General features: G+C 43.9%; 1 protein-coding gene across 4 annotated transcripts in view; it reads right to left on the reverse strand.

Moving 5' to 3' along the window:
* Positions 1-309: 309 nt before the first annotated feature.
* The window catches only part of snapc2 (small nuclear RNA activating complex, polypeptide 2), a 156,374-nt gene continuing 129,238 nt past the window's right edge, over positions 310-27,445 (reverse strand). For 2 of the 4 annotated variants that reach the window (XM_075451904.1, XM_075451903.1), the window contains one exon: positions 310-2,649. In XM_075451904.1, coding sequence (XP_075308019.1) covers positions 2,410-2,649 — 240 coding nt within the window. In that variant the 3' untranslated portion in view covers positions 310-2,409. The remainder of the gene's footprint in view (positions 2,650-27,445) is intronic. The other 2 variants (XM_075451902.1, XR_012767633.1) reach the window with 2 other exon arrangements.

Consider the following 27,445-nt stretch of genomic DNA (forward strand, 5'->3'; position numbering starts at 1 on the left):
TGTTTATATGTGTTTTATGTGTTTATTGTGTTTATATGTGTTTATATGTGTTTTATGTGTTCGCAGTTTGTTTGTCTTGTAGAGATAACTTTCATATCAGCCCGCGTCCTTTAAGGAGACGGCCGGCTCCACTGCAGCTCAACAGGCGTTTACACCTCAGTGATCCTGCTGATGTAGTCGACTTCATCAGTAACCGGCTGAGGAGACCAGGCCGTCTCCATGGTTACCGAATGATGCACGAGAGGTGCCGTTATCGTTATCTCGAGAAAACGAAATGCTTGTCACACCAGCGGGATTTCACAAACGCTCCACAGTCCATGTTTGATTCATAGGCTACTTTATTCAGTTTTCAATGAAAGGGGGTAAAAATGGGTAAAAACCTTTGCCAGAAATACATAAACACATATAAACAGGGGAGAAAAAGTGGCCTTGAAAACCATCGGTAAATTAACTCGTTATCTCGAGAAAACCATCAGAAAAAAGTTTATACGTACCACGTCCGCTCTGAGCTTTCGTAGACACGCGCACTGAACTCGGAGTCAGTAGCTAAAAAGATATCATTGAAAACTCTTAAAAGAGCTGATTCTGTGCTGTGCAGGGTTTTAAAACCAGATTGGAAGACCTCAAGAATTTTCTGCTCTTCCAGAAAAACCTTTAATTGGTTGCAAACTATCTTCTCGAGGATTTTTGCAATAAAAGGCAATTTAGAGATAGGTCTAAAATTTGCAAGCACATCAGTATCTAGTCCTGTTTTTTTAATCAAAGGTTGCACTACTGCAGGTTTGAAATGTTCAGGGACTGCACCTGAGGACAAACTGCAGATAATAAGTGCCAGAACAGAGGACCCAGTGGGAAGAAGCTCTTTAAATAGCCGAAGAGGGATCACATCATTTGGAGAACCTGAGGGCTTTAACTGACCAACAGTCTTCTGTAACAAGGACACAGTCACAGGCTCAGAGCAGAGCAGGCCACAGGGACTGAAGGTGAGGTTACAGCCCTAATGGAGGACTACAAACAGTCTGTAGGGCATTAGGAACAGAGTCAGTGGTCTGAAACAAAACACGAGGCTTGTGACAGTTAGACAAAATAATGTCAGAGAAATGTTTCCTTTTAGCAGCTTTCAAAGTTGTCTGATAATGACGCCAGCAGTCCCTTAAAAGTTTGTCCTTTCTCCACAGGCGCTCAGCTCTACGGCGTCTGACAGCACGAGTTGCATCGTTCAGCCGGGGCCCACATCTTGTCCTCGTCTGCCTGTTTTTCAGCGGAGCCACGGTGTCTAAAACTGTTTGGCAGGTGGAATGAAACCATAAGTATATATTTTAATCTCCCGTACATAACAAGAAGCCATCCGTTTCTGTTACCATCATATTTACTGGAAGGAGCTAATATCACTTCTATTCATGTTCATTTATTTCCCCTTATTACGATATATCGACCCTCTTCGTCTCTTTTTTCAGATACTTTTTTCAGATCAGCTTACTTGAAATGAGAATTTATTTTCAAAATTGATATGAAACTAAAAAGATTTTTTTCAGCTCACTCCTTAGTTTAGCATGTATATCTATATAATCTAAATACAATCAATAGTATAGAAATGAGTTTCCTTCAGTTACATTATATGAGCTTGTTCTTTCTACATTTTGGTTAGAACCTTCCTGTTTATTTCCATTCAGGAGCCCACTGACAAAATACAAGATTATTTTTACTTCGTCTCCAACGACCTTCATTTATTCAAATTTTTAAAAATTGACAGATGTACCTGGGGTCTTCCTCTGGGCATTAGTTTGGCTTTTAAAAGCTTCAACTATTCTTGTACAGAAATAAATAATAAGACCCAACAAAAAAAACTTTAAACACACAGCATCCAATACAGTACCTTTCAAAAGAAACGGAAAACTAAAAAAGAAAAAAGAAAACCTTAAGGTGATACCAAGAAAGATGCGCCAGGTTGGGGATGTGAGGAGATTAACAGAAAATCTGCCCAGAGTGAAACAAGCTGATCTTAGCATCACAACATCCCAAAGCAGCCAGCCATGACAGGCATAAATAATCTGTCAAATTTGAAACTCAGTTGGTTGCAGAAGACCTTCCATTTACCAGAATATGCAAAGCTTCTCAAAAGCTCTGCGTTTCTCTTTAATTCTTTTTTCTTTAAGAAGCAAACAACCTAAACCAAAACAAAACCAAGTAAATGGTCAAAGAATAAGCCAACAAAGGAGGTGAATGCGAGACAACATTTTATGACAACATCAAATACTTGGACTGTGGAAGAGAAGCAGGTTTTGACATGAAACTTGAAACAAACACTATGGCTGAGCTTCAGAGTCCACACAACAACGTACAGTTCTATAACGTGAACAGAGGGCTGCAGGAACCCTGCACATCGGTTTCATTCCCTCTCAGCTGTACCTATCTGCGCATTAACAGTTTCAGTGGCACCATGAAGGGATTAAGCGGGGGGCAGAATTCCAACACGTTTGCATCCCCTGATTGGCTGGAGGAGCTGTGCCTGGCTGATGATTGGCTTTCAGCTTCACCGTCAGCGGCCTCTCTGTGAGCGTCCGTCTGAGCAGAGAGGCCTTCCCTCAGCTCCGCCAGCGTTTCTCTGGTCACCCTGGAATCTGCTGGGGCTGAAACACACCGATACACCTAAAACATGGAGAGAAGGAGAGGCCTGTCAGGGTGAAGCATAGTACTGCAGCAAAAAAATAAATAAATGAACGCTCATGTATCTGTAATACTGAACTTCTATGCATCAAATAAGGTCTTGTTCATGGTTCTGCCTTGTGTTTCTACAGTTTTCTCTTGTGTGTCGAATCATTTTTATGTTCTTTTTGACAATCATGTTTAAATTAGTGGTGGGCATAGATTAATTTTTTTAATCTAGATTAATCTCACTGAAATCTTGAAATTAATCTAGATTAAAATGGCTCATTCAGAATATGCGTGCTACCCAAGTAATGACTAAAAATCAGTCTTTGAGATCGGGTTTCTTAATACAGGGGGTGCATTAAACCAGGGGCTCATTTCCTGTTTCCAAAACCCATCACTGATTGCTTGAGAAAGCTGTTCTGTTCTATTTCATCCTTACTGACCGCCAGAGGCGGTGCTTTCAAGCACTGAATGATACATCTCGCGCATGCGCAGGTCGAGTGTTTATACCAACAACGTCACTCGTGACCCCCTGCTGACCCCGGAGAGCCTATATCTTCCGGTGACATCAGCAGATCGGTTCCTTTCATCTTCTCGCTCGCAGGTATTACCGCGTCTGCATACGAGACGAATTTCCAAAACCATCGCCCTTCAGAGGTCTGTAACCTTGTTTTTCCTCGGCTGATGAAGTGTACTGCCAGCTGTTACAAGCGCCGGTCTAGGCAGCGTGCTCGCTCCTTCTCCCGGTGCTGTGCCGCCGCACGTGAGTAACAGTTTGTTTATAGTTACGTTGTTGGGAAGGCTATGTGTTTGCTAGCCCTCTCCCGGCATCTGTAACCTGCCTATGTTAAAGCGGCCAACTCGGTTGTGCCGGTTCTTTGATTTTGTTGCTGCTATTGTTCTGCTCCTCTCCTGGTGTAAGGCGGCGCGAGCGCCCCCCGCTCCCAGCACAGGTGGCCTATAGTGGTTGTCGGTGAAGGCTCCGTTTGCGGCTCCCTCTCCTGGCATCCACCTATAGACGAGTGTATAAATACAGCAATAGCCCCTCTCCTGGTGTAAGGCGGCGTGTGCGCCCCCCGCTCCCAGCACAGGTGGCCTATAGTGGTTGTCGGTGAAGGCACCGTTTGCGGCTCCCTCTCCTGGCATCCACCTATAGACGAGTGTATAAATACAGCAATAGCCCCTCTATATATATATATATATATAGAGCTGGTGGTCCCAACATGGATGACAACCACTCCTGCTCGGCCTGTATGGCTCCTCTACAGCTTGAGGATGGCCATGATCTGTGTCCTTCGTGCCTCGGCCTCGGACATCTTAGGCAGGGTCTTTCAGACGAGTCCTGCATGAACTGTGGTATCTTGCCTCATGCTGTCAGAGCTGCTAGGCTGGCTGAGGTAGAGCGCCTGTTGGGCCCTCCCTTGTCTCCCCAGTTGACCCCTGACCAGCGGCTGGCCCCGGTTCGGTCTAGCCGACCCCGGCGTCGGCCTGCTGAGACTTCAGGCCCCACCTCCGGGAAGAGGGCCAAGGGGTCCGGGCTTACTTCCAGAGTGGATCAGCTGACAGCGGAGCTTGACAGCATGAAGTCCCTCCTCCTGGCTCTCCAGCCTGGGGCTGGGGCAACCCAGCCAGGTGCCCTTGTTCCTCCGACGGCCTCCTTCGGGCCGGAGGAGGATGCGTTTTCCATAGCAGCTTCGGCTACTATGTTTCAGGACTACGCGTCGGGCGTGCTCCTGGGAGACGAAGCCTCCCGTCCCTCTGCAGCGGGCTCCCTTTCTTCAGCCCGTAGCTCTGCGGGTGGCAGTGAGGAAGGCTCTATGGGAGCCGCCATTCGTACGGCTCTAGCCAAGCTGCAGCTGGACGTGCCGCAGGCTCAGCCAGCTTCGGCCAGTGCCTTTTTCAGACACTCCTCACCCCCCGCTGAACTAACTGTGCCTCCATCAGAAGAGTATCTGAGGGAATTGCAGACATTCTGGAGGGACCTGTGGCCTGGCCCCATCACAGAGCACGGTTTTTCTTGGGGTGACCCTCGATGCGGTCACCATGACGGCCTGCCCGTCGCCACGGCGGGTGGACGACATCCTCCGCCGCCTCCTCCCGTTTCGGGAAGGCAGGCGGTTCCACTACGTGGAGTTCTTACGCATCCTGGGGACACTGACAGCTGCGGCTGCCGTGGTCCCTTTAGGATTGCTGTCGCTGCGTCCCCTCCAGAGGTGGTTGCACAGTTTTCATCTGGATGCCAGGAGACACCGGCACAGGAGGCTCGCGGTGTCCCACCGTTGCCTTCTTGCCCTGGCCCCGTGGAGGAAGCGTTCGTTTCTCCTCCAGGGCATGCCCATGGGCTCCATTGCATCCCGTCGCGAGACAGTCACGACGGATGCCTCCCTCTCGGGGTGGGGCGCCGTGTGGCAGAACCGGACGGCTCAGGGGCTGTGGCCGGCGCGAGACCGCTCGCAGCACATCAACGCACTGGAGCTGTGGGCTGTGCACAGGGCGTTGCAGGCTTTCCTCCCTTTCTTGAGGGGCCGACATGTACTTGTGCGGTCGGACAATGTTTCGGCCGTCTCCCACATAAACCACCAAGGTGGCACCAGGTCTGCACTGCTGCTGCAGGCATCCCGGGACCTCCTGCTGTGAGCAGCACCACGCTTAGCCAGCCTAAGGGCAAAGTATTTGCCCGGGGAACGCAACCAGACGGCGGACTTGCTCTCCCATTGCAAGCCTCCGCCGGGGGAGTGGCAGCTTCATCTGGAGGTGGTGCTCAATATCTGGACCACCTTCGGCAGAGCAAACGTGGACCTCTTTGCCTCAGAAGAGTCGACCCATTGCCCCCTCTGGTTCTCCCGGACAGAGGAGAGCAGTCCCCTGGGCCAGGATCCTCTTGCCCACGACTGGCCAGAGGTTCTCCTCTATGCTTTCCCGCCGATCCCTCTGATAGTCCCTACGCTACAGAGGGTCCTCCAGCAGGGCCACAGGCTGCTGTTGGTAGCCCCCTTTTGGCCAGGGAGGACGTGGTTTCCACTGCTGCACAGGCTCTGCAGTGGTTCCCCGTGGCGCCTCCCCGACAGGAGGGATCTCCTGTCTCAGTGGCAGGGTCAGATCTGGCATCCCGACCCTTCCCGCCTGCAGCTGTGGGTCTGGCCACTGCAGGGCCCGATCCGCTGCTGACTGAGTGCTCTGGCGATGTCTGCCATACCATCCTCAACGCAAGGGCGCCTTCTACCCGGGCGCTTTATGAACAGAGGTGGCGGCTGTTCGCTACATGGTGCTTGGACAGGGGTGAGGACCCTGTGCACTGTCCTGTCCCTAGGATTCTGGAGTTCCTCCAGTCACTCCTGGATGGCGGCCGGTCCCCCGCTACCCTGAGGGTGTATGTGGCGGCCATTTCCTCTCGGCATGCTCAAGTGGATAACGGCATGGTGGGGAGCCACAGGTTGGTGTCCCTTTTCCTGAAAGGTGCGCGGCGGTTGCGCACCCCGCCATGGGATCTGCACCTGGTGCTCGGCACTCTGTGCTCGCCTCCCTTTGAACCCCTTGCTCAGGCAGGGCTGAGGTGGGTCTCCGCTAAGACTGCCTTTCTCCTCGCTATCGCATCAGCGAAGCGCGTCGGGGAGCGACTCCTGCATGAGGTGGAACTCGGATGGCTCGGGGGTTTCCCTATGGCCAAACTCCGCCTTTCTCCCAAAGGTGCTGTCTTCATCGAACCTCAACAGACCTATCCACATGGCACAGTTTGATCCCCCGGAGGGGGAGGACAGGTTACGACTACTGTGCCCTGTGCGGGCTCTGAGAGCCTACGTGGCCGCGACTGCCGGTATCAGGCAGTCGGACCAGTTCTTCCTCTGCTATGGTGGCCCTCGGAGGGGCTGTGCGCTCTCTAAACGGCGACTGTCCCACTGGGTGGTGGACGCCATCACCCAGGCATATAAGGGAAGTGGGCACCCCCAGCCAGCTAGGGTGAGCTGCCACTCCACCAGAGCTGTCTCGACATCATGGGCAGCCCTACGGTGCGTTCCCCTGGAAGACATATGTGAGGCAGCGTCATGGGCGTCACCGAGTACCTTCTCCAGGTTCTATCGAGTGAATGTTGCCACTCCCAACCCGTTGGCTGTGGTCCTGCTGCCCGACTCTGCTGCTTCCTCTCAGTAAAGTGAGTAGGTGCTGGATTCCTCGTGACTTTTCTGGTATGAGTCATCCAGTGCTTGAAAGCACCGCCTCTGGCGGTCAGTAAGGATGAAATAGAACAAAAGTTACGTATGTAACTACGGTTCTATGAATCCTGGATGACCGCCAGAGCGTTCTGTCACTCAGAATCCTTGTGTACTCGCGAGGAGATTCTGTAGGAACCGATCTGCTGATGTTGCCGGAAGATATAGGCTCTCCGGGGTCAGCAGGGGGTCACGAGTGACTTTGTTGGTATAAACACTCGACCTGCGCATGCGCGAGATGTATCATTCAGTGCTTGAAAGCACCGCCTCTGGCGGTCATCCAGGATTCATAGAACCGTAGTTACATACGTAACTTTCGTTCTACTTTGATATTTGGTGAAGAAAAAAAAACATGCTCAATAAAATGTACTTGTGTTAAACGGTTTATTCAGTTAAACATGAAAATTAGTACAGTAAGCCTACAAGGTTTACATCAGTAGCTTTTTGTTAATCAGTCCAAGCGCTACTTTTCCTTCTTCCACCAGTCACTTAGGCAGACCAGCTTATTCACATGCATGGCTCCAGCAGTTTCTCTAGCTTCGCCAACTTCTCATATTCAGCACTTGTAGGGAGGGCCAGATGGTGCTGCTGTTGAGATAGCGTTGTGTGCAGTGCGTCTCTGTAGCGCCTCACGCGCTTGATCATCTCGAGGGTGGAATTCCACCGTGTTGGAACATCTTGCATGAGCGGCTCCTGAACTTGCCCGAGGGAGGTTTGCTGGACTTTCAGCTCGTCTGCGTTGGCCAGACTGTGTTTGAAATGTCACACCATTTTACGACACTTGGCAAGTGCAGCATCAAAACCCCCTTCTCGCAGTGACATTACAATCGCTCTCTGTACAACATGTGCAACACACGGCAGATGCTCGAAGGGCAGTATCGTCCCTGCGGCCACCATATTAGGAGCGCTGTCTGTTCCAACAGAGCAGATTTTGTCAACTATCCCCCACAGATTAGCGACCTCCATAAACTGCCTAGCACAGGCTTCTGCAAAGTGGCGTTCTTCTGTTTTCATCACACCTAACGGCAGACAAAGTACATCGGCCTACTTACTTACTTAGGCCTTTAAATTCCCATAGGAACATAGGCCATTGACGAAACTCCTCCATCCTCTCCTGTCTTGGGCCCTCCGCTCCAGTTGTTGCTATGATAGCCCTTCTTCCCTCATTTCTTGCTCGACAGTTCTTCTCCAGGAGGTTCTTGGTCTGCCTCTTTTTCTTTTTCCCTGTGGGTTCCATGTCAGAGCTTGGTTGGTTATTGCTTCTTTTCATCTTAGTGTATGACCTATCCACTTCCACTTCCTCCTCCTTATTTGAATTTCTATTGGGTCTTGTTTGGTGAGTTCCCACAGGTTGGCATTAGTGATGGTGTTGGGCCAGAAGATTCCCAGGAGGCGTCTGAGGCATCTGTTGATGAATGTCTGCAGTTTGTTGATTATGGTGGTAGTGATTCTCCAGGTTTCTGAGCCATACAGTAAAGTGGTCTTCACATTTGAGTTGAAGATCTGCAGTTTGGTTTTCAGTGAGATATTTTTTGCCTTCCAGATATTGGATAACATGTTGTAGGTTGCCCTTGCCTTTCCTATCCTGGCTTGGACATCCTCCTCTGTGCCACCTTCCACTGAAATTATGCTGCCAAGGTATGTGAAGGTGTTCACATCCTCTAGTGCCAGATGGTTCATGGTTATGGACATGGTGTTCTTGTTGTTGATGCGCATGATTTTGGTCTTTAATGAGTTTATTTTTAGTCCAAGCAGTGCAGCAGTTGCCTCTAGTTTTTCTTGCATGTGTTGGTGAGTGTGAGACAGTAGGGCCAGGTCATCTGCAAAGTCCAGATCTTCGAGTTGTTTAGTCAGGCCCCACATCGGCCTACACCCGAGCTAAAATATCAAGATAAAAGTCATCACAGTTTGCTTACCTATTTTGACCCAGTTCCCAACCCAACTTTGAGAATAGATTAACAGCGATATTTTTTATATCGCCCAATAAGACTCTAAAATTATCGCAGCACGTTAACGCCGATAACGGCCCACCACTAGTTTAAATACATAATAATGTAACAATTAACTACTAAGGTTGTAACCACTGTAAGGTTGTAACTACAGTTAGGTTGTAACCACAGTTAGGTTGTAACCACAGTTAGGTTGTAAGGTTGTAACCACAGTAAGGCATTAGCCACTGTAAGGTTGTAACCACAGTTAGGCTGTAACCACAGTTAGGCTGTAACCACAGTAAGGTTGTAACCACTGTAAGGTTGTAACCACAGTTAGGTTGTAACCACTGTAAGGTTGTAACCACTGTAAGGTTGTAACTACAGTTAGGTTGTAACCACTGTAAGGTTGTAACTACAGTTAGGTTGTAACCACAGTTAGGTTGTAAGGTTGTAACCACTGTAAGGTTGTAACCACTGTAAGGTTGTAACTACAGTAAGGTTGTAACTACAGTTAGGTTGTAACCACAGTTAGGTTGTAACCACTGTAAGGTTGTAACTACAGTTAGGTTGTAACCACTGTAAGGTTGTAACCACTGTAAGGTTGTAACTACAGTTAGGTTGTAACCACAGTTAGGTTGTAACCACTGTAAGGTTGTAACCACAGTTAGGTTGTAAGGTTGTAACCACTGTAAGGTTGTAACTACAGTTAGGTTGTAACCACTGTAAGGTTGTAACCACTGTAAGGTTGTAACTACAGTTAGGTTGTAACCACAGTTAGGTTGTAACCACTGTAAGGTTGTAACCACAGTTAGGTTGTAACCACTGTAAGGTTGTAAGGTTGTAACCACTGTAAGGTTGAAACCACTGTAAGGTTGTAACTACAGTTAGGTTGTAACCACTGTAAGGTTGTAACCACTGTAAGGTTGTAACTACAGTTAGTTTGTAACCACAGTTAGGTTGTAAGGTTGTAACCACTGTAAGGTTGTAACCACAGTAAGGTTGTAACCACAGTAAGGTTGTAGCCACTGTAAGGTTGTAACCACAGTTAGGTTGTAACTAAAGTTAGGTTGTAACCACAGTAAGGTTGTAACCACAGTAAGGTTGTAACCACAGTTAGGTTGTAACCACAGTTAGGTTGTAACTACAGTTAGGTTGTAACCACAGTTAGGTTGTAACCACTGTAAGGTTGTAACCACTGTAAGGTTGTAACTACAGTTAGGTTGTAACCACTGTAAGGTTGTAACTACAGTTAGGTTGTAACCACTGTAAGGTTGTAAGGTTGTAACCACTGTAAGGTTGTAACCACTGTAAGGTTGTAAGGTTGTAACCACTGTAAGGTTGTAACCACTGTAAGGTTGTAAGGTTGTAACCACTGTAAGGTTGTAACTACAGTTAGGTTGTAACCACTGTAAGGTTGTAACTACAGTTAGGTTGTAACCACTGTAAGGTTGTAACTACAGTTAGGTTGTAACCACAGTTAGGTTGTAACCACTGTAAGGTTGTAAGGTTGTAACCACTGTAAGGTTGTAACCACTGTAAGGTTGTAACCACAGTTAGGTTGTAACCACAGTTAGGTTGTAACTACAGTTAGGTTGTAACTACAGTTAGGTTGTAACCACAGTAAGGTTGTAACCACAGTTAGGTTGTAACCACTGTAAGGTTGTAACCACTGTAAGGTTGTAACCACTGTAAGGTTGTAACTACAGTTAGGTTGTAACCACAGTTAGGTTGTAACCACTGTAAGGTTGTAAGGTTGTAACCACTGTAAGGTTGTAACTACAGTTAGGTTGTAACCACTGTAAGGTTGTAACCACTAAGGTTGTAACCACAGTTAGGTTGTAACCACTGTAAGGTTGTAACCACAGTTAGGTTGTAACCACTGTAAGGTTGTAACTACTGTAAGGTTGTAACTACAGTTAGGTTGTAACCACTGTAAGGTTGTAACCACTGTAAGGTTGTAACCACAGTTAGGTTGTAACCACTGTAAGGTTGTAACTACAGTTAGGTTGTAACCACTGTAAGGTTGTAACTACAGTTAGGTTGTAACCACTGTAAGGTTGTAACCACTGTAAGGTTGTAACTACAGTTAGGTTGTAACCACTGTAAGGTTGTAGCCACTGTAAGGTTGTAACCACTGTAAGGTTGTAACCACAGTTAGGTTGTAACCACTGTAAGGTTGTAACCACTGTAAGATTGTAACTACAGTTAGGTTGTAACCACAGTTAGGTTGTAACCACTGTAAGGTTGTAAGGTTGTAACCACTGTAAGGTTGTAACCACTGTAAGGTTGTAACTACAGTTAGGTTGTAAGGTTGTAACCACTGTAAGGTTGTAACCACTGTAAGGTTGTAACTACAGTTAGGTTGTAACCACAGTTAGGTTGTAACCACAGTAAGGTTGTAACCACTGTAAGGTTGAAACCACTGTAAGGTTGTAACCACAGTTAGGTTGTAACCACTGTAAGGTTGTAACCACTGTAAGGTTGTAACCACAGTTAGGTTGTAACCACAGTTAGGTTGTAACCACTGTAAGGTTGTAACTACAGTTAGGTTGTAACCACTGTAAGGTTGTAACCACAGTTAGGTTGTAACCACAGTTAGGTTGTAACCACTGTAAGGTTGTAACCACAGTTAGGTTGTAACCACTGTAAGGTTGTAAGTACAGTTAGGTTGTAACCACTGTAAGGTTGTAACTACTGTAAGGTTGTAACTACAGTTAGGTTGTAACCACTGTAAGGTTGTAAGGTTGTAACTACAGTTAGGTTGTAACCACTGTAAGGTTGTAACTACTGTAAGGTTGTAACTACAGTTAGGTTGTAACCACAGTTAGGTTGTAACCACTGTAAGGTTGTAACCACTGTAAGGTTGTAACCACAGTTAGGTTGTAACCACTGTAAGGTTGTAACTACAGTTAGGTTGTAACCACTGTAAGGTTGTAACTACAGTTAGGTTGTAACCACTGTAAGGTTGTAACCACTGTAAGGTTGTAACTACAGTTAGGTTGTAACCACTGTAAGGTTGTAACCACTGTAAGGTTGTAGCCACTGTAAGGTTGTAACCACTGTAAGGTTGTAACCACAGTTAGGTTGTAACCACTGTAAGGTTGTAACCACTGTAAGATTGTAACTACAGTTAGGTTGTAACCACAGTTAGGTTGTAACCACTGTAAGGTTGTAAGGTTGTAACCACTGTAAGGTTGTAACCACTGTAAGGTTGTAACTACAGTTAGGTTGTAAGGTTGTAACCACTGTAAGGTTGTAACCACAGTTAGGTTGTAACCACAGTTAGGTTGTAACCACAGTTAGGTTGTAACCACTGTAAGGTTGTAACCACAGTTAGGTTGTAACCACTGTAAGGTTGTAACCACTGTAAGGTTGTAACCACAGTTAGGTTGTAACCACAGTTAGGTTGTAACCACTGTAAGGTTGTAACTACAGTTAGGTTGTAACCACTGTAAGGTTGTAACCACAGTTAGGTTGTAACCACAGTTAGGTTGTAACCACTGTAAGGTTGTAACCACAGTTAGGTTGTAACCACTGTAAGGTTGTAAGTACAGTTAGGTTGTAACCACAGTTAGGTTGTAACCACTGTAAGGTTGTAACTACTGTAAGGTTGTAACTACAGTTAGGTTGTAACCACTGTAAGGTTGTAACTACAGTTAGGTTGTAACCACTGTAAGGTTGTAACTACTGTAAGGTTGTAACTACAGTTAGGTTGTAACCACAGTTAGGTTGTAACCACTGTAAGGTTGTAAGGTTGTAACCACTGTAAGGTTGTAACCACTGTAAGGTTGTAACTACAGTTAGGTTGTAACCACTGTAAGGTTGTAACCACAGTTAGGTTGTAACCACAGTAAGGTTGTAGCCACTGTAAGGTTGTAACTACAGTTAGGTTGTAACTACAGTTAGGTTGTAACCACAGTTAAGTTGTAACCACAGTAAGGTTGTAACCGCAGTTAGGTTGTAACCACTGTAAGGTTGTAACCACTGTAAGGTTGTAACTACAGTTAGGTTGTAACCACAGTTAGGTTGTAACCACTGTAAGGTTGTAAGGTTGTAACCACTGTAAGGTTGTAACTACAGTTAGGTTGTAACCACTGTAAGGTTGTAACTACTGTAAGGTTGTAACTACAGTTAGGTTGTAACCACAGTTAGGTTGTAACCACAGTAAGGTTGTAACCGCAGTTAGGTTGTAACCACTGTAAGGTTGTAACCACTGTAAGGTTGTAACCACTGTAAGGTTGTAACCACTGTAAGGTTGTAACCACTGTAAGGTTGTAACTACAGTTAGGTTGTAACCACTGTAAGGTTGTAAGGTTGTAACCACTGTAAGGTTGTAACCACTGTAAGGTTGTAACTACAGTTAGGTTGTAACCACTGTAAGGTTGTAACCACTGTAAGGTTGTAACTACAGTTAGGTTGTAAGCACTGTAAGGTTGTAAGGTTGTAACCACTGTAAGGTTGTAACCACTGTAAGGTTGTAAGGTTGTAACCACTGTAAGGTTGTAACCACAGTAAGGTTGTAACCACTGTAAGGTTGTAACCACTGTAAGGTTGTAACCACTGTAAGGTTGTAACCACTGTAAGGTTGTAACTACAGTTAGGTTGTAACTACAGTTAGGTTGTAACCACAGTAAGGTTGTAACCACAGTAAGGTTGTAACCACAGTTAGGTTGTAACCACTGTAAGGTTGTAACTACAGTTAGGTTGTAACTACAGTTAGGTTGTAACCACAGTTAGGTTGTAACCACTGTAAGGTTGTAAGGTTGTAACCACTGTAAGGTTGTAAGGTTGTAACCACTGTAAGGTTGTAACCACTGTAAGGTTGTAACTACAGTTAGGTTGTAACCACAGTTAGGTTGTAACCACTGTAAGGTTGTAACCACTAAGGTTGTAACCACAGTTAGGTTGTAACCACTGTAAGGTTGTAACTACAGTAAGGTTGTAACTACTGTAAGGTTGTAACTACAGTTAGGTTGTAACCACTGTAAGGTTGTAACCACTGTAAGGTTGTAACCACAGTTAGGTTGTAACCACTGTAAGGTTGTAAGGTTGTAACCACTGTAAGGTTGTAACTACAGTTAGGTTGTAACCACTGTAAGGTTGTAACTACAGTTAGGTTGTAACACCAGTTAGGTTGTAAGGTTGTAACCACAGTAAGGTTGTAACCACAGTAAGGTTGTAACCACAGTAAGGTTGTAACCACAGTTAGGTTGTAACCACTGTAAGGTTGTAAGGTTGTAACCACTGTAAGGTTGTAACCACTGTAAGGTTGTAACCACTGTAAGGTTGTAACCACAGTTAGGTTGTAACCACAGTTAGGTTGTAGCCACTGTAAGGTTGTAACTACAGTTAGGTTGTAACTACAGTAAGGTTGTAACCACAGTTAGGTTGTAACCACAGTTAGGTTGTAACCACTGTAAGGTTGTAACCACAGTTAGGTTGTAACCACTGTAAGGTTGTAAGGTTGTAACCACTGTAAGGTTGTAAGGTTGTAACCACTGTAAGGTTGTAAGGTTGTAACCACTGTAAGGTTGTAACTACAGTTAGGTTGTAACCACTGTAAGGTTGTAACCACTAAGGTTGTAACCACAGTTAGGTTGTAACCACTGTAAGGTTGTAACCACAGTTAGGTTGTAACCACTGTAAGGTTGTAACTACTGTAAGGTTGTAACTACAGTTAGGTTGTAACCACTGTAAGGTTGTAACCACAGTTAGGTTGTAACCACTGTAAGGTTGTAACTACAGTTAGGTTGTAACCACTGTAAGGTTGTAACCACTGTAAGGTTGTAACTACAGTTAGGTTGTAACCACAGTTAGGTTGTAAGGTTGTAACCACTGTAAGGTTGTAACCACTGTAAGGTTGTAACCACTGTAAGGTTGTAACCACAGTAAGGTTGTAGCCACTGTAAGGTTGTAACCACAGTTAGGTTGTAACCACAGTTAGGTTGTAACCACTGTAAGGTTGTAACCACTGTAAGGTTGTAACCACTGTAAGGTTGTAACCACAGTTAGGTTGTAACCACTGTAAGGTTGTAACCACTGTAAGATTGTAACTACAGTTAGGTTGTAACCACAGTTAGGTTGTAACCACTGTAAGGTTGTAAGGTTGTAACCACTGTAAGGTTGTAACCACTGTAAGGTTGTAACTACAGTTAGGTTGTAACCACAGTTAGGTTGTAAGGTTGTAACCACTGTAAGGTTGTAACCACTGTAAGGTTGTAACTACAGTTAGGTTGTAACCACAGTTAGGTTGTAACCACAGTAAGGTTGTAACCACTGTAAGGTTGAAACCACTGTAAGGTTGTAACCACAGTTAGGTTGTAACCACTGTAAGGTTGTAACCACTGTAAGGTTGTAACCACTGTAAGGTTGTAACCACAGTTAGGTTGTAACCACTGTAAGGTTGTAACCACTGTAAGGTTGTAACTACAGTTAGGTTGTAACCACTGTAAGGTTGTAACCACAGTTAGGTTGTAACCACAGTTAGGTTGTAACCACTGTAAGGTTGTAACCACAGTTAGGTTGTAACCACTGTAAGGTTGTAACCACTGTAAGGTTGTAACTACTGTAAGGTTGTAACTACTGTAAGGTTGTAACCACAGTTAGGTTGTAACCACAGTAAGGTTGTAACTACAGTTAGGTTGTAACTACAGTTAGGTTGTAACCACAGTAAGGTTGTAACCGCAGTTAGGTTGTAACCACTGTAAGGTTGTAAGGTTGTAACCACTGTAAGGTTGTAACCACTTAGGTTGTAACCACTGTAAGGTTGTAGCCACTGTAAGGTTGTAGCCACTGTAAGGTTGTAACTACAGTTAGGTTGTAACTACAGTTAGGTTGTAACCACAGTTAGGTTGTAACCACTGTAAGGTTGTAACCACTGTAAGATTGTAACTACAGTTAGGTTGTAACCACAGTTAGGTTGTAACCACTGTAAGGTTGTAACCACTGTAAGGTTGTAACCACTGTAAGGTTGTAACTACAGTTAGGTTGTAACCACTGTAAGGTTGTAACCACTGTAAGGTTGTAACTACAGTTAGGTTGTAACCACAGTTAGGTTGTAACCACTGTAAGGTTGTAACCACTGTAAGGTTGTAACCACTGTAAGGTTGTAACTACAGTTAGGTTGTAACCACTGTAAGGTTGTAACCACTGTAAGGTTGTAAGGTTGTAACCACTGTAAGGTTGTAACTACAGTTAGGTTGTAACCACAGTTAGGTTGTAACCACAGTAAGGTTGTAACCACTGTAAGGTTGTAACTACAGTTAGGTTGTAACCACTGTAAGGTTGTAACCACTGTAAGGTTGTAACTACAGTTAGGTTGTAACCACAGTTAGGTTGTAAGCACTGTAAGGTTGTAAGGTTGTAACCACTGTAAGGTTGTAACCACTGTAAGGTTGTAACCACAGTAAGGTTGTAACCACTGTAAGGTTGTAACTACAGTTAGGTTGTAACCACAGTAAGGTTGTAACCACTGTAAGGTTGTAACTACAGTTAGGTTGTAACCACAGTTAGGTTGTAACCACAGTTAGGTTGTAACCACTGTAAGGTTGTAACCACAGTTAGGTTGTAACCACAGTTAGGTTGTAACCACTGTAAGGTTGTAAGGTTGTAACCACTGTAAGGTTGTAACCACTGTAAGGTTGTAACCACTGTAAGGTTGTAACTACAGTTAGGTTGTAACCACTGTAAGGTTGTAACCACTGTAAGGTTGTAACTACAGTTAGGTTGTAACCACTGTAAGGTTGTAACCACTGTAAGGTTGTAACCACAGTTAGGTTGTAACCACAGTTAGGTTGTAACCACTGTAAGGTTGTAACTACAGTTAGGTTGTAACCACTGTAAGGTTGTAACTACAGTTAGGTTGTAACCACAGTTAGGTTGTAACCACTGTAAGGTTGTAACCACTGTAAGGTTGTAACCACAGTAAGGTTGTAGCCACTGTAAGGTTGTAACCACAGTAAGGTTGTAACCACAGTTAGGTTGTAACCACTGTAAGGTTGTAACCACTGTAAGGTTGTAACTACAGTTAGGTTGTAACCACTGTAAGGTTGTAACCACAGTTAGGTTGTAAGGTTGTAACCACTGTAAGGTTGTAAGGTTGTAACCACTGTAAGGTTGTAACCACTGTAAGGTTGTAACTACAGTTAGGTTGTAACCACAGTTAGGTTGTAACCACTGTAAGGTTGTAACCACTAAGGTTGTAACCACAGTTAGGTTGTAACCACTGTAAGGTTGTAACTACAGTTAGGTTGTAACCACTGTAAGGTTGTAACCACTGTAAGGTTGTAACCACAGTTAGGTTGTAACCACTGTAAGGTTGTAAGGTTGTAACCACTGTAAGGTTGTAACTACAGTTAGGTTGTAACCACTGTAAGGTTGTAACTACAGTAAGGTTGTAACCACAGTAAGGTTGTAACCACAGTTAGGTTGTAACCACAGTTAGGTTGTAACCACTGTAAGGTTGTAACCACTGTAAGGTTGTAACCACAGTTAGGTTGTAACCACTGTAAGGTTGTAACCACTGTAAGGTTGTAACCACAGTAAGGTTGTAACCACAGTTAGGTTGTAACCACTGTAAGGTTGTAACCACTGTAAGGTTGTAACTACAGTTAGGTTGTAACCACTGTAAGGTTGTAACCACTGTAAGATTGTAACTACAGTTAGGTTGTAACCAGAGTTAGGTTGTAACCACTGTAAGGTTGTAAGGTTGTAACCACTGTAAGGTTGTAACCACTGTAAGGTTGTAACCACAGTTAGGTTGTAACCACTGTAAGGTTGTAAGGTTGTAACCACTGTAAGGTTGTAACTACAGTTAGGTTGTAACCACTGTAAGGTTGTAACTACAGTTAGGTTGTAAGGTTGTAACCACTGTAAGGTTGTAACCACAGTAAGGTTGTAACCACAGTAAGGTTGTAACCACAGTTAGGTTGTAACCACAGTTAGGTTGTAACCACTGTAAGGTTGTAACCACTGTAAGGTTGTAACCACAGTTAGGTTGTAACCACTGTAAGGTTGTAACCACTGTAAGGTTGTAACCACAGTTAGGTTGTAACCACTGTAAGGTTGTAACCACTGTAAGGTTGTAACCACAGTTAGGTTGTAACCACTGTAAGGTTGTAACTACAGTTAGGTTGTAACCACTGTAAGGTTGTAACCACTGTAAGATTGTAACTACAGTTAGGTTGTAACCAGAGTTAGGTTGTAACCACTGTAAGGTTGTAAGGTTGTAACCACTGTAAGGTTGTAACCACTGTAAGGTTGTAACTACAGTTAGGTTGTAACCACTGTAAGGTTGTAACCACTGTAAGGTTGTAACTACAGTTAGGTTGTAACCACTGTAAGGTTGTAACCACTGTAAGGTTGTAACTACAGTTAGGTTGTAACCACAGTTAGGTTGTAACCACAGTAAGGTTGTAACCACTGTAAGGTTGTAACCACAGTTAGGTTGTAACCACTGTAAGGTTGTAACCACAGTTAGGTTGTAACCACTGTAAGGTTGTAACTACAGTTAGGTTGTAACCACAGTTAGGTTGTAACCACTGTAAGGTTGTAACCACTGTAAGGTTGTAACTACAGTTAGGTTGTAACCACTGTAAGGTTGTAACTACAGTTAGGTTGTAACCACAGTTAGGTTGTAACCACAGTAAGGTTGTAAGGTTGTAACCACTGTAAGGTTGTAACCACAGTTAGGTTGTAACTACAGTTAGGTTGTAACCACAGTTAGGTTGTAACCACTGTAAGGTTGTAACCACTGTAAGGTTGTAACCACTGTAAGGTTGTAACTACAGTTAGGTTGTAACCACTGTAAGGTTGTAACCACAGTTAGGTTGTAACCACAGTTAGGTTGTAGCCACTGTAAGGTTGTAACTACAGTTAGGTTGTAACTACAGTTAGGTTGTAACCGCAGTTAGGTTGTAACCACAGTAAGGTTGTAACCGCAGTTAGGTTGTAACCACTGTAAGGTTGTAACCACTGTAAGGTTGTAACTACAGTTAGGTTGTAACCACTGTAAGGTTGTAACTACAGTTAGGTTGTAACCACTGTAAGGTTGTAAGGTTGTAACCACTGTAAGGTTGTAACCACTGTAAGGTTGTAACCACTGTAAGGTTGTAACCACTGTAAGGTTGTAACTACAGTTAGGTTGTAACCACTGTAAGGTTGTAACTACAGTAAGGTTGTAGCCACTGTAAGGTTGTAGCCACTGTAAGGTTGTAACTACAGTTAGGTTGTAACCACAGTAAGGTTGTAAGGTTGTAACCACTGTAAGGTTGTAACTACAGTAAGGTTGTAGCCACTGTAAGGTTGTAGCCACTGTAAGGTTGTAACTATAGTTAGGTTGTAACCACAGTTAGGTTGTAACCACAGTAAGGTTGTAACCACAGTAAGGTTGTAACCGCAGTTAGGTTGTAACCACTGTAAGGTTGTAACCACTGTAAGGTTGTAACTACAGTTAGGTTGTAACTACAGTTAGGTTGTAACCACTGTAAGGTTGTAACCACTGTAAGGTTGTAACTACAGTTAGGTTGTAACCACAGTTAGGTTGTAACCACTGTAAGGTTGTAACCACTGTAAGGTTGTAAGGTTGTAACCACTGTAAGGTTGTAACCACAGTTAGGTTGTAACCACAATTAGGTTGTAACCACAGTAAGGTTGTAACCACAGTTAGGTTGTAACCACTGTAAGGTTGTAACTACAGTTAGGTTGTAACCACAGTTAGGTTGTAACCACTGTAAGGTTGTAAGGTTGTAACCACTGTAAGGTTGTAACCACTGTAAGGTTGTAACCACTGTAAGGTTGTAACTACAGTTAGGTTGTAACCACAGTTAGGTTGTAACCACAGTTAGGTTGTAAGGTTGTAACCACTGTAAGGTTGTAACCACAGTAAGGTTGTAACCACTGTAAGGTTGTAACCACAGTTAGGTTGTAACCACTGTAAGGTTGTAACCACAGTTAGGTTGTAACCACTGTAAGGTTGTAACCACTGTAAGGTTGTAACTACAGTTAGGTTGTAACTACAGTTAGGTTGTAACCACAGTTAGGTTGTAACCACTGTAAGGTTGTAACTACAGTTAGGTTGTAACCACAGTAAGGTTGTAACCACAGTAAGGTTGTAACCACAGTAAGGTTGTAACCACAGTAAGGTTGTAACCGCAGTTAGGTTGTAACCACTGTTAGGTTGTAACCACTGTAAGGTTGTAACCACTGTAAGGTTGTAACTACAGTTAGGTTGTAATCACTGTAAGGTTGTAACCACAGTTAGGTTGTAACCACAGTTAGGTTGTAACCACAGTTAGGTTGTAACCACAGTAAGGTTGTAACCACAGTTAGGTTGTAACCACTGTAAGGTTGTAACCACTGTAAGGTTGTAACCACAGTTAGGTTGTAACCACTGTAAGATTGTAACCACTGTAAGATTGTAACTACAGTTAGGTTGTAACCACAGTTAGGTTGTAACCACTGTAAGGTTGTAAGGTTGTAACCACTGTAAGGTTGTAACTACAGTTAGGTTGTAACCACTGTAAGGTTGTAACCACTGTAAGGTTGTAACTGCAGTTAGGTTGTAACCGCAGTTAGGTTGTAACCACAGTTAGGTTGTAACCACTGTAAGGTTGTAACCACAGTTAGGTTGTAACCACTGTAAGATTGTAACCACTGTAAGATTGTAACTACAGTTAGGTTGTAACCACAGTTAGGTTGTAAGGTTGTAACCACTGTAAGGTTGTAACCACTGTAAGGTTGTAACCACTGTAAGGTTGTAACTACAGTTAGGTTGTAACCACTGTAAGGTTGTAACTGCAGTTAGGTTGTAACCGCAGTTAGGTTGTAACCACAGTTAGGTTGTAACCACTGTAAGGTTGTAACTACAGTTAGGTTGTAACCACAGTTAGGTTGTAACCACAGTAAGGTTGTAACCACTGTAAGGTTGAAACCACTGTAAGGTTGTAACCACTGTAAGGTTGTAACCACAGTAAGGTTGTAACCACTGTAAGGTTGTAACCACAGTTAGGTTGTAACCACTGTAAGGTTGTAACCACTGTAAGGTTGTAACTACAGTTAGGTTGTAACCACTGTAAGGTTGTAACCACAGTTAGATTGTAACCACAGTTAGGTTGTAACCACTGTAAGGTTGTAACCACTGTAAGGTTGTAACTACAGTTAGGTTGTAACCACTGTAAGGTTGTAACTACAGTTAGGTTGTAACCACAGTTAGGTTGTAACCACTGTAAGGTTGTAAGGTTGTAACCACTGTAAGGTTGTAACCACTGTAAGGTTGTAACTACAGTTAGGTTGTAACCACTGTAAGGTTGTAACCACAGTTAGGTTGTAACCACTGTAAGGTTGTAAGGTTGTAACCACTGTAAGGTTGTAACCACTGTAAGGTTGTAACCACTGTAAGGTTGTAACTACAGTTAGGTTGTAACCACTGTAAGGTTGTAACCACTGTAAGGTTGTAACCACTGTAAGGTTGTAACCACAGTTAGGTTGTAGCCACTGTAAGGTTGTAACTACAGTTAGGTTGTAACTACAGTTAGGTTGTAACCACAGTTAGGTTGTAACCACAGTAAGGTTGTAACCGCAGTTAGGTTGTAACCACTGTAAGGTTGTAACCACTGTAAGGTTGTAACTACAGTTAGGTTGTAACCACAGTTAGGTTGTAACCACTGTAAGGTTGTAAGGTTGTAACCACTGTAAGGTTGTAACTACAGTTAGGTTGTAACCACTGTAAGGTTGTAACTACAGTAAGGTTGTAGCCACTGTAAGGTTGTAGCCACTGTAAGGTTGTAACTACAGTTAGGTTGTAACTATAGTTAGGTTGTAACCGCAGTTAGGTTGTAACCACAGTAAGGTTGTAACCACAGTAAGGTTGTAACCGCAGTTAGGTTGTAACCACTGTAAGGTTGTAACTACAGTTAGGTTGTAACTACAGTTAGGTTGTAACCACTGTAAGGTTGTAACCACTGTAAGGTTGTAACTACAGTTAGGTTGTAACCACAGTTAGGTTGTAACCACTGTAAGGTTGTAAGGTTGTAACCACTGTAAGGTTGTAACTACAGTTAGGTTGTAACCACTGTAAGGTTGTAAGGTTGTAACCACTGTAAGGTTGTAACTACAGTTAGGTTGTAACCACAGTTAGGTTGTAACCACAGTTAGGTTGTAACCACTGTAAGGTTGTAACCACTGTAAGGTTGTAACTACAGTTAGGTTGTAACCACTGTAAGGTTGTAACTACAGTTAGGTTGTAACCACAGTTAGGTTGTAACCACTGTAAGGTTGTAAGGTTGTAACCACTGTAAGGTTGTAACCACTGTAAGGTTGTAACCACTGTAAGGTTGTAACTACAGTTAGGTTGTAACCAGAGTTAGGTTGTAACCACAGTTAGGTTGTAAGGTTGTAACCACTGTAAGGTTGTAACCACAGTAAGGTTGTAACCACAGTAAGGTTGTAACCACAGTTAGGTTGTAACCACTGTAAGGTTGTAACCACAGTTAGGTTGTAACCACAGTTAGGTTGTAACCACTGTAAGGTTGTAACTACAGTTAGGTTGTAACCACAGTTAGGTTGTAACCACAGTTAGGTTGTAACCACTGTAAGGTTGTAACCACTGTAAGGTTGTAACTACAGTTAGGTTGTAACTACAGTTAGGTTGTAACCACAGTTAGGTTGTAACCACTGTAAGGTTGTAACCACTGTAAGGTTTTAAGGTTGTAACCACTGTAAGGTTGTAACCACTGTAAGGTTGTAACCACTGTAAGGTTGTAACTACAGTTAGGTTGTAACCACTGTAAGGTTGTAACTACAGTTAGGTTGTAACCACAGTTAGGTTGTAACCACTGTAAGGTTGTAAGGTTGTAACCACTGTAAGGTTGTAACCACTGTAAGGTTGTAACTACAGTTAGGTTGTAACCACTGTAAGGTTGTAAGGTTGTAACCACTGTAAGGTTGTAACTACAGTTAGGTTGTAACCACAGTTAGGTTGTAACCACAGTAAGGTTGTAACCACAGTTAGGTTGTAACCACTGTAAGGTTGTAACCACTGTAAGGTTGTAACTACAGTTAGGTTGTAACCACTGTAAGGTTGTAACCACTGTAAGGTTGTAACTACAGTTAGGTTGTAACCACAGTTAGGTTGTAACCACAGTTAGGTTGTAACCACTGTAAGGTTGTAAGGTTGTAACCACTGTAAGGTTGTAACCACTGTAAGGTTGTAACTACAGTTAGGTTGTAACCACAGTTAGGTTGTAACCACAGTTAGGTTGTAAGGTTGTAACCACAGTAAGGTTGTAACCACAGTAAGGTTGTAACCACAGTTAGGTTGTAACCACTGTAAGGTTGTAACCACAGTTAGGTTGTAACCACTGTAAGGTTGTAACCACTGTAAGGTTGTAACTATAGTTAGGTTGTAACTACAGTTAGGTTGTAACCACAGTTAGGTTGTAACCACTGTAAGGTTGTAACCACTGTAAGGTTGTAACTACAGTTAGGTTGTAACTACAGTTAGGTTGTAACCACAGTAAGGTTGTAACCACAGTAAGGTAGTAACCACAGTAAGGTTGTAACCGCAGTTAGGTTGTAACCACTGTAAGGTTGTAAGGTTGTAACCACTGTAAGGTTGTAACCACTGTAAGGTTGTAACTACAGTTAGGTTGTAACCACATTTAGGTTGTAAGGTTGTAACCACTGTAAGGTTGTAACCACAGTAAGGTTGTAACCACAGTAAGGTTGTAACTACAGTTAGGTTGTAACCACAGTAAGGTTGTAAGGTTGTAACCACTGTAAGGTTGTAACCACTGTAAGGTTGTAACTACAGTTAGGTTGTAACCACAGTTAGGTTGTAACCACAGTTAGGTTGTAAGGTTGTAACCACTGTAAGGTTGTAACCACAGTAAGGTTGTAACCACAGTAAGGTTGTAACCACAGTTAGGTTGTAAGGTTGTAACCACTGTAAGGTTGTAACCACAGTAAGGTTGTAACCACAGTAAGGTTGTAACCACTGTAAGGTTGTAACCACTGTAAGGTTGTAACCACAGTTAGGTTGTAACCACTGTAAGGTTGTAACCACTGTAAGGTTGTAACTACAGTTAGGTTGTAACTACAGTTAGGTTGTAACCACAGTTAGGTTGTAACCACTGTAAGGTTGTAACCACTAAGGTTGTAACTACAGTTAGGTTGTAACCACAGTAAGGTTGTAACCACAGTAAGGTTGTAACCGCAGTAAGGTTGTAACCACAGTAAGGTTGTAACCACAGTAAGGTTGTAACCGCAGTTAGGTTGTAACCACTGTAAGGTTGTAACCACAGTTAGGTTGTAACCACTGTAAGGTTGTAACCACAGTTAGGTTGTAACCACAGTTAGGTTGTAACCACTGTAAGGTTGTAACCACTGTAAGGTTGTAACTACAGTTAGGTTGTAACCACAGTTAGGTTGTAACCACAGTAAGGTTGTAACCACTGTAAGGTTGTAACCACAGTTAGGTTGTAACCACAGTTAGGTTGTAACCACAGTTAGGTTGTAACCACAGTTAGGTTGTAACTACAATTAGGTTGTACCCACTGTAAGGTTGTAACCACTGTAAGGTTGTAACCACTGTAAGGTTGTAACCACAGTTAGGTTGTAACCACTGTAAGGTTGTAACCACTGTAAGGTTGTAACCACAGTTAGGTTGTAACCACTGTAAGGTTGTAACCACAGTAAGGTTGTAAGGTTGTAACCACAGTAAGGTTGTAAGGTTGTAACCACAGTAAGGTTGTAAGGTTGTAACCACTGTAAGGTTGTCTAGTAGTTTGCAAACTGCTCTTTTCAAGCCTTGAGTTTTGGATTTGAATACTGTCATCTTGGTTTGGGAGCCAGAAATGACTAGATTTGGATAAGAGGGTGGAGCTAAGGAATGGTAGCTGAAATCTGATTGGACCTTTCGTGTCGAACATCTATTTGACGATGGAACCTTTTAGAAGGAAGACTAATGAGGAGCTCATTTAGCTGGTGATATTATGATGTCTTTCGGGGGAAAAAAAAAATGTTAGTCAACTTTCCAACAAACCCATGAACAGGAGAAGTGGCGTTGCCGCGGCAGCAGCCTGAGAGCACAGCTCAGAGCAGCACGTCACCTGACATTTCAAATAGAAACAGCTAAAATCCATGCAGCAGAATTGTGTCAGAGGAAACTGTTGGAAAACATTGCTTGTTTGTCCGTCAGCTCCCAGAACTCGCTGACAGAGATTGGCAGAACTTTGGGGGATTCGCTGTTGTTTCATTCACTGGAAGTGGCTTTGAGTATCATGAAAAGCGCTCTATGATTATTAGGGACCGAGCAGTGAAACTGCAAGGACCCTATTGTATCTGTAAGGTTTATTATTATTCTTTCTTTCTTTCTTCTTATTCTTTGCAAAAGGTATGCGAAAACTCAGGAAATTTTGCGAGCGCCACGTGCTAGTCGACGACATGAAAGAATCTAAACATTATATTTTTGGGAGTCGCTCATTGACTCTGTAGCGCCCCTATAATGCTTAAAAATGGTCCCCTTAATAGGATTAGTTTCGCGTGGGACAACGAAATTCGGTACACTTATTCATCATGCCCAGACGCACAAAAAAGTCTCATGCCGCCAATGTCCCACATTCACAGGAAGGCGGCCATTTTGGATGGAAAGTGAGTTTGGCGTTTGTGATTTGAAAGCCTTATCATCATCGCAAAGTCATGAAACTTGGCACACACGTCTAGTCTCTCAACCTCGTACGTATGTAAAGGGTATCATGTGTGGGTGGAGCAAAATGGCTCAATGGCGCCCCCTAGAAATTTTCAAAAACCCCTCCGCATTGGGGTTATTATGTGCTCGTGCGTACGCAGAGGGTATCGTGCGTGTGGGCAGAGCTGCAGCTCCAGCGTCCAGCGCATGCCCCAACGTACGCACACCTCGGTCCCGCTCACAGCTGCTTGCAGCTTTCTAGTTATTATTTTTCTCCGTTATTAGGGACCGAGCAGTGAAACTGCAAGGACCCTATTGTATCTGTAAGGATTATTAGGGACCGAGCAGTGAAACTGCAAGGACCCTATTGTATCTGTAAGGTTTATTAGGGACCGAGCAGGAACTGCAAGGACCCTATTGTATCTGTAAGGTTTATTAGGGACCGAGCAGTGAAACTGCAAGGACCCTATTGTATCTGTAAGGTTTATTATTATTATTATTATTATTATTATTTCCGATTCTTTGCAAAAGGTATGCGAAAACTCACGAAATTTTGCGAGCGCCACCTGCCAGTCGACGACATGAAAGAATCTAAACTTTATATTTTTAGGAGTCGCTCATTGGCTCTGTAGCGCCCCCTACGGTGCATAAAAATGATCCCCTTAATAGGATTAGTTTCGCGTGGGACGACGAAATTCGGTACACTCATTCATCATGCCCAGACGCACCACAAAGTCTCATGCCATCACGGTGCCACGTACACAGGAAGGCGGCCATTTTGGATGGAAAGTGCGTTTTCGTGCCATTTTTGGCCGATTCCACGCCTTGCATAAGATCGAACTTGTCCTACAGATTTCATGCTACAGACTTGAAACTTGGCCAGGTTACTCTTAAGACATGGGGGGGGGAAATTCATGGAGAAACTTTTTCAAAACTTAAAGGGCGTGGGCGTGGCAACTCCTCAAAGTTTGATGACTCGCCATCACTCGCCACAACAAATGAAGTCGCTTATAACTCCCACATACATTATCCAATCTGTCCCAAACTTCATACGGTGAATGCTGGACCCAGCCTGAACGCGTACATATTATCATAACGACATCCACCTATAGCGCCACCTGCTGGTGGTCGGAAACATCTCTTTTTTTCCACATCTCGCATTTGATCGAACTCGTCCTACAGATTTAATGCTACAAGCTTCAAACTTGGCCAGGTTACTCTTAAGACATGGGGGGAAAGAGTCATGGAGAAACTTTTTCAAACCTCAAAGGGCGTGGCCGTGGCGACGCCTCAAAGTTATGACTCGCCATGAAAAATTAAGTCGCTTATAACTTCCACATACATTATCCAATCTGTCCCAAACTTCATACGGTGATATCTGGACCCAGCCTGAACGCGCATAGATAAAATAGTGACATCCACCAACAGCGCCACCTGCTGGTGGTCAGAAACGTCTTTTTTTTCCATACCTCACATTTTATCAAACTCCTCCCACAGATTTAATGCTACAAACTTCAAACTTAGCCAAGTTACTCTTAAAACATGGAGGCAACAATTCATGGAGAAACTTTTCCAAACTCTGAACGGTGTGGGCGTGGCCATGCGGTGAAAATCGTGTGATGACGTTTGTGATTTGAAAGCCTTATCATCATCTCAAGGTAATGAAACTTGGTACACACGTCCACCCTGACGACCTCGTACGTATGTAAAGGGTATCGTGTGTGGGCGGAGAAAAATGGCTCAGTGGCGCCCCCTAGAAATTTTCAAAAACCCCTCCGCATTGGGGTTATGCTGTGCTCGTAAGTACACAGCGGGTATCGTGCGTGTGGGAAGAGCCGCGGCTCCAGCGTCCAGCGCATGCCCAACGTACGCACATCCCAACGTACGCACACCTCGGTCCCGCTCACAGCTGCTTGCAGCTTTCTAGTTAGGGACCGAGCAGTGAAACTGCAAGGACCCTATTGTATCTG

The sequence above is a fragment of the Odontesthes bonariensis genome, chromosome 19, assembly GCF_027942865.1.
Source record: "Odontesthes bonariensis isolate fOdoBon6 chromosome 19, fOdoBon6.hap1, whole genome shotgun sequence".
Lineage (NCBI taxonomy): Eukaryota > Metazoa > Chordata > Actinopteri > Atheriniformes > Atherinopsidae > Odontesthes > Odontesthes bonariensis.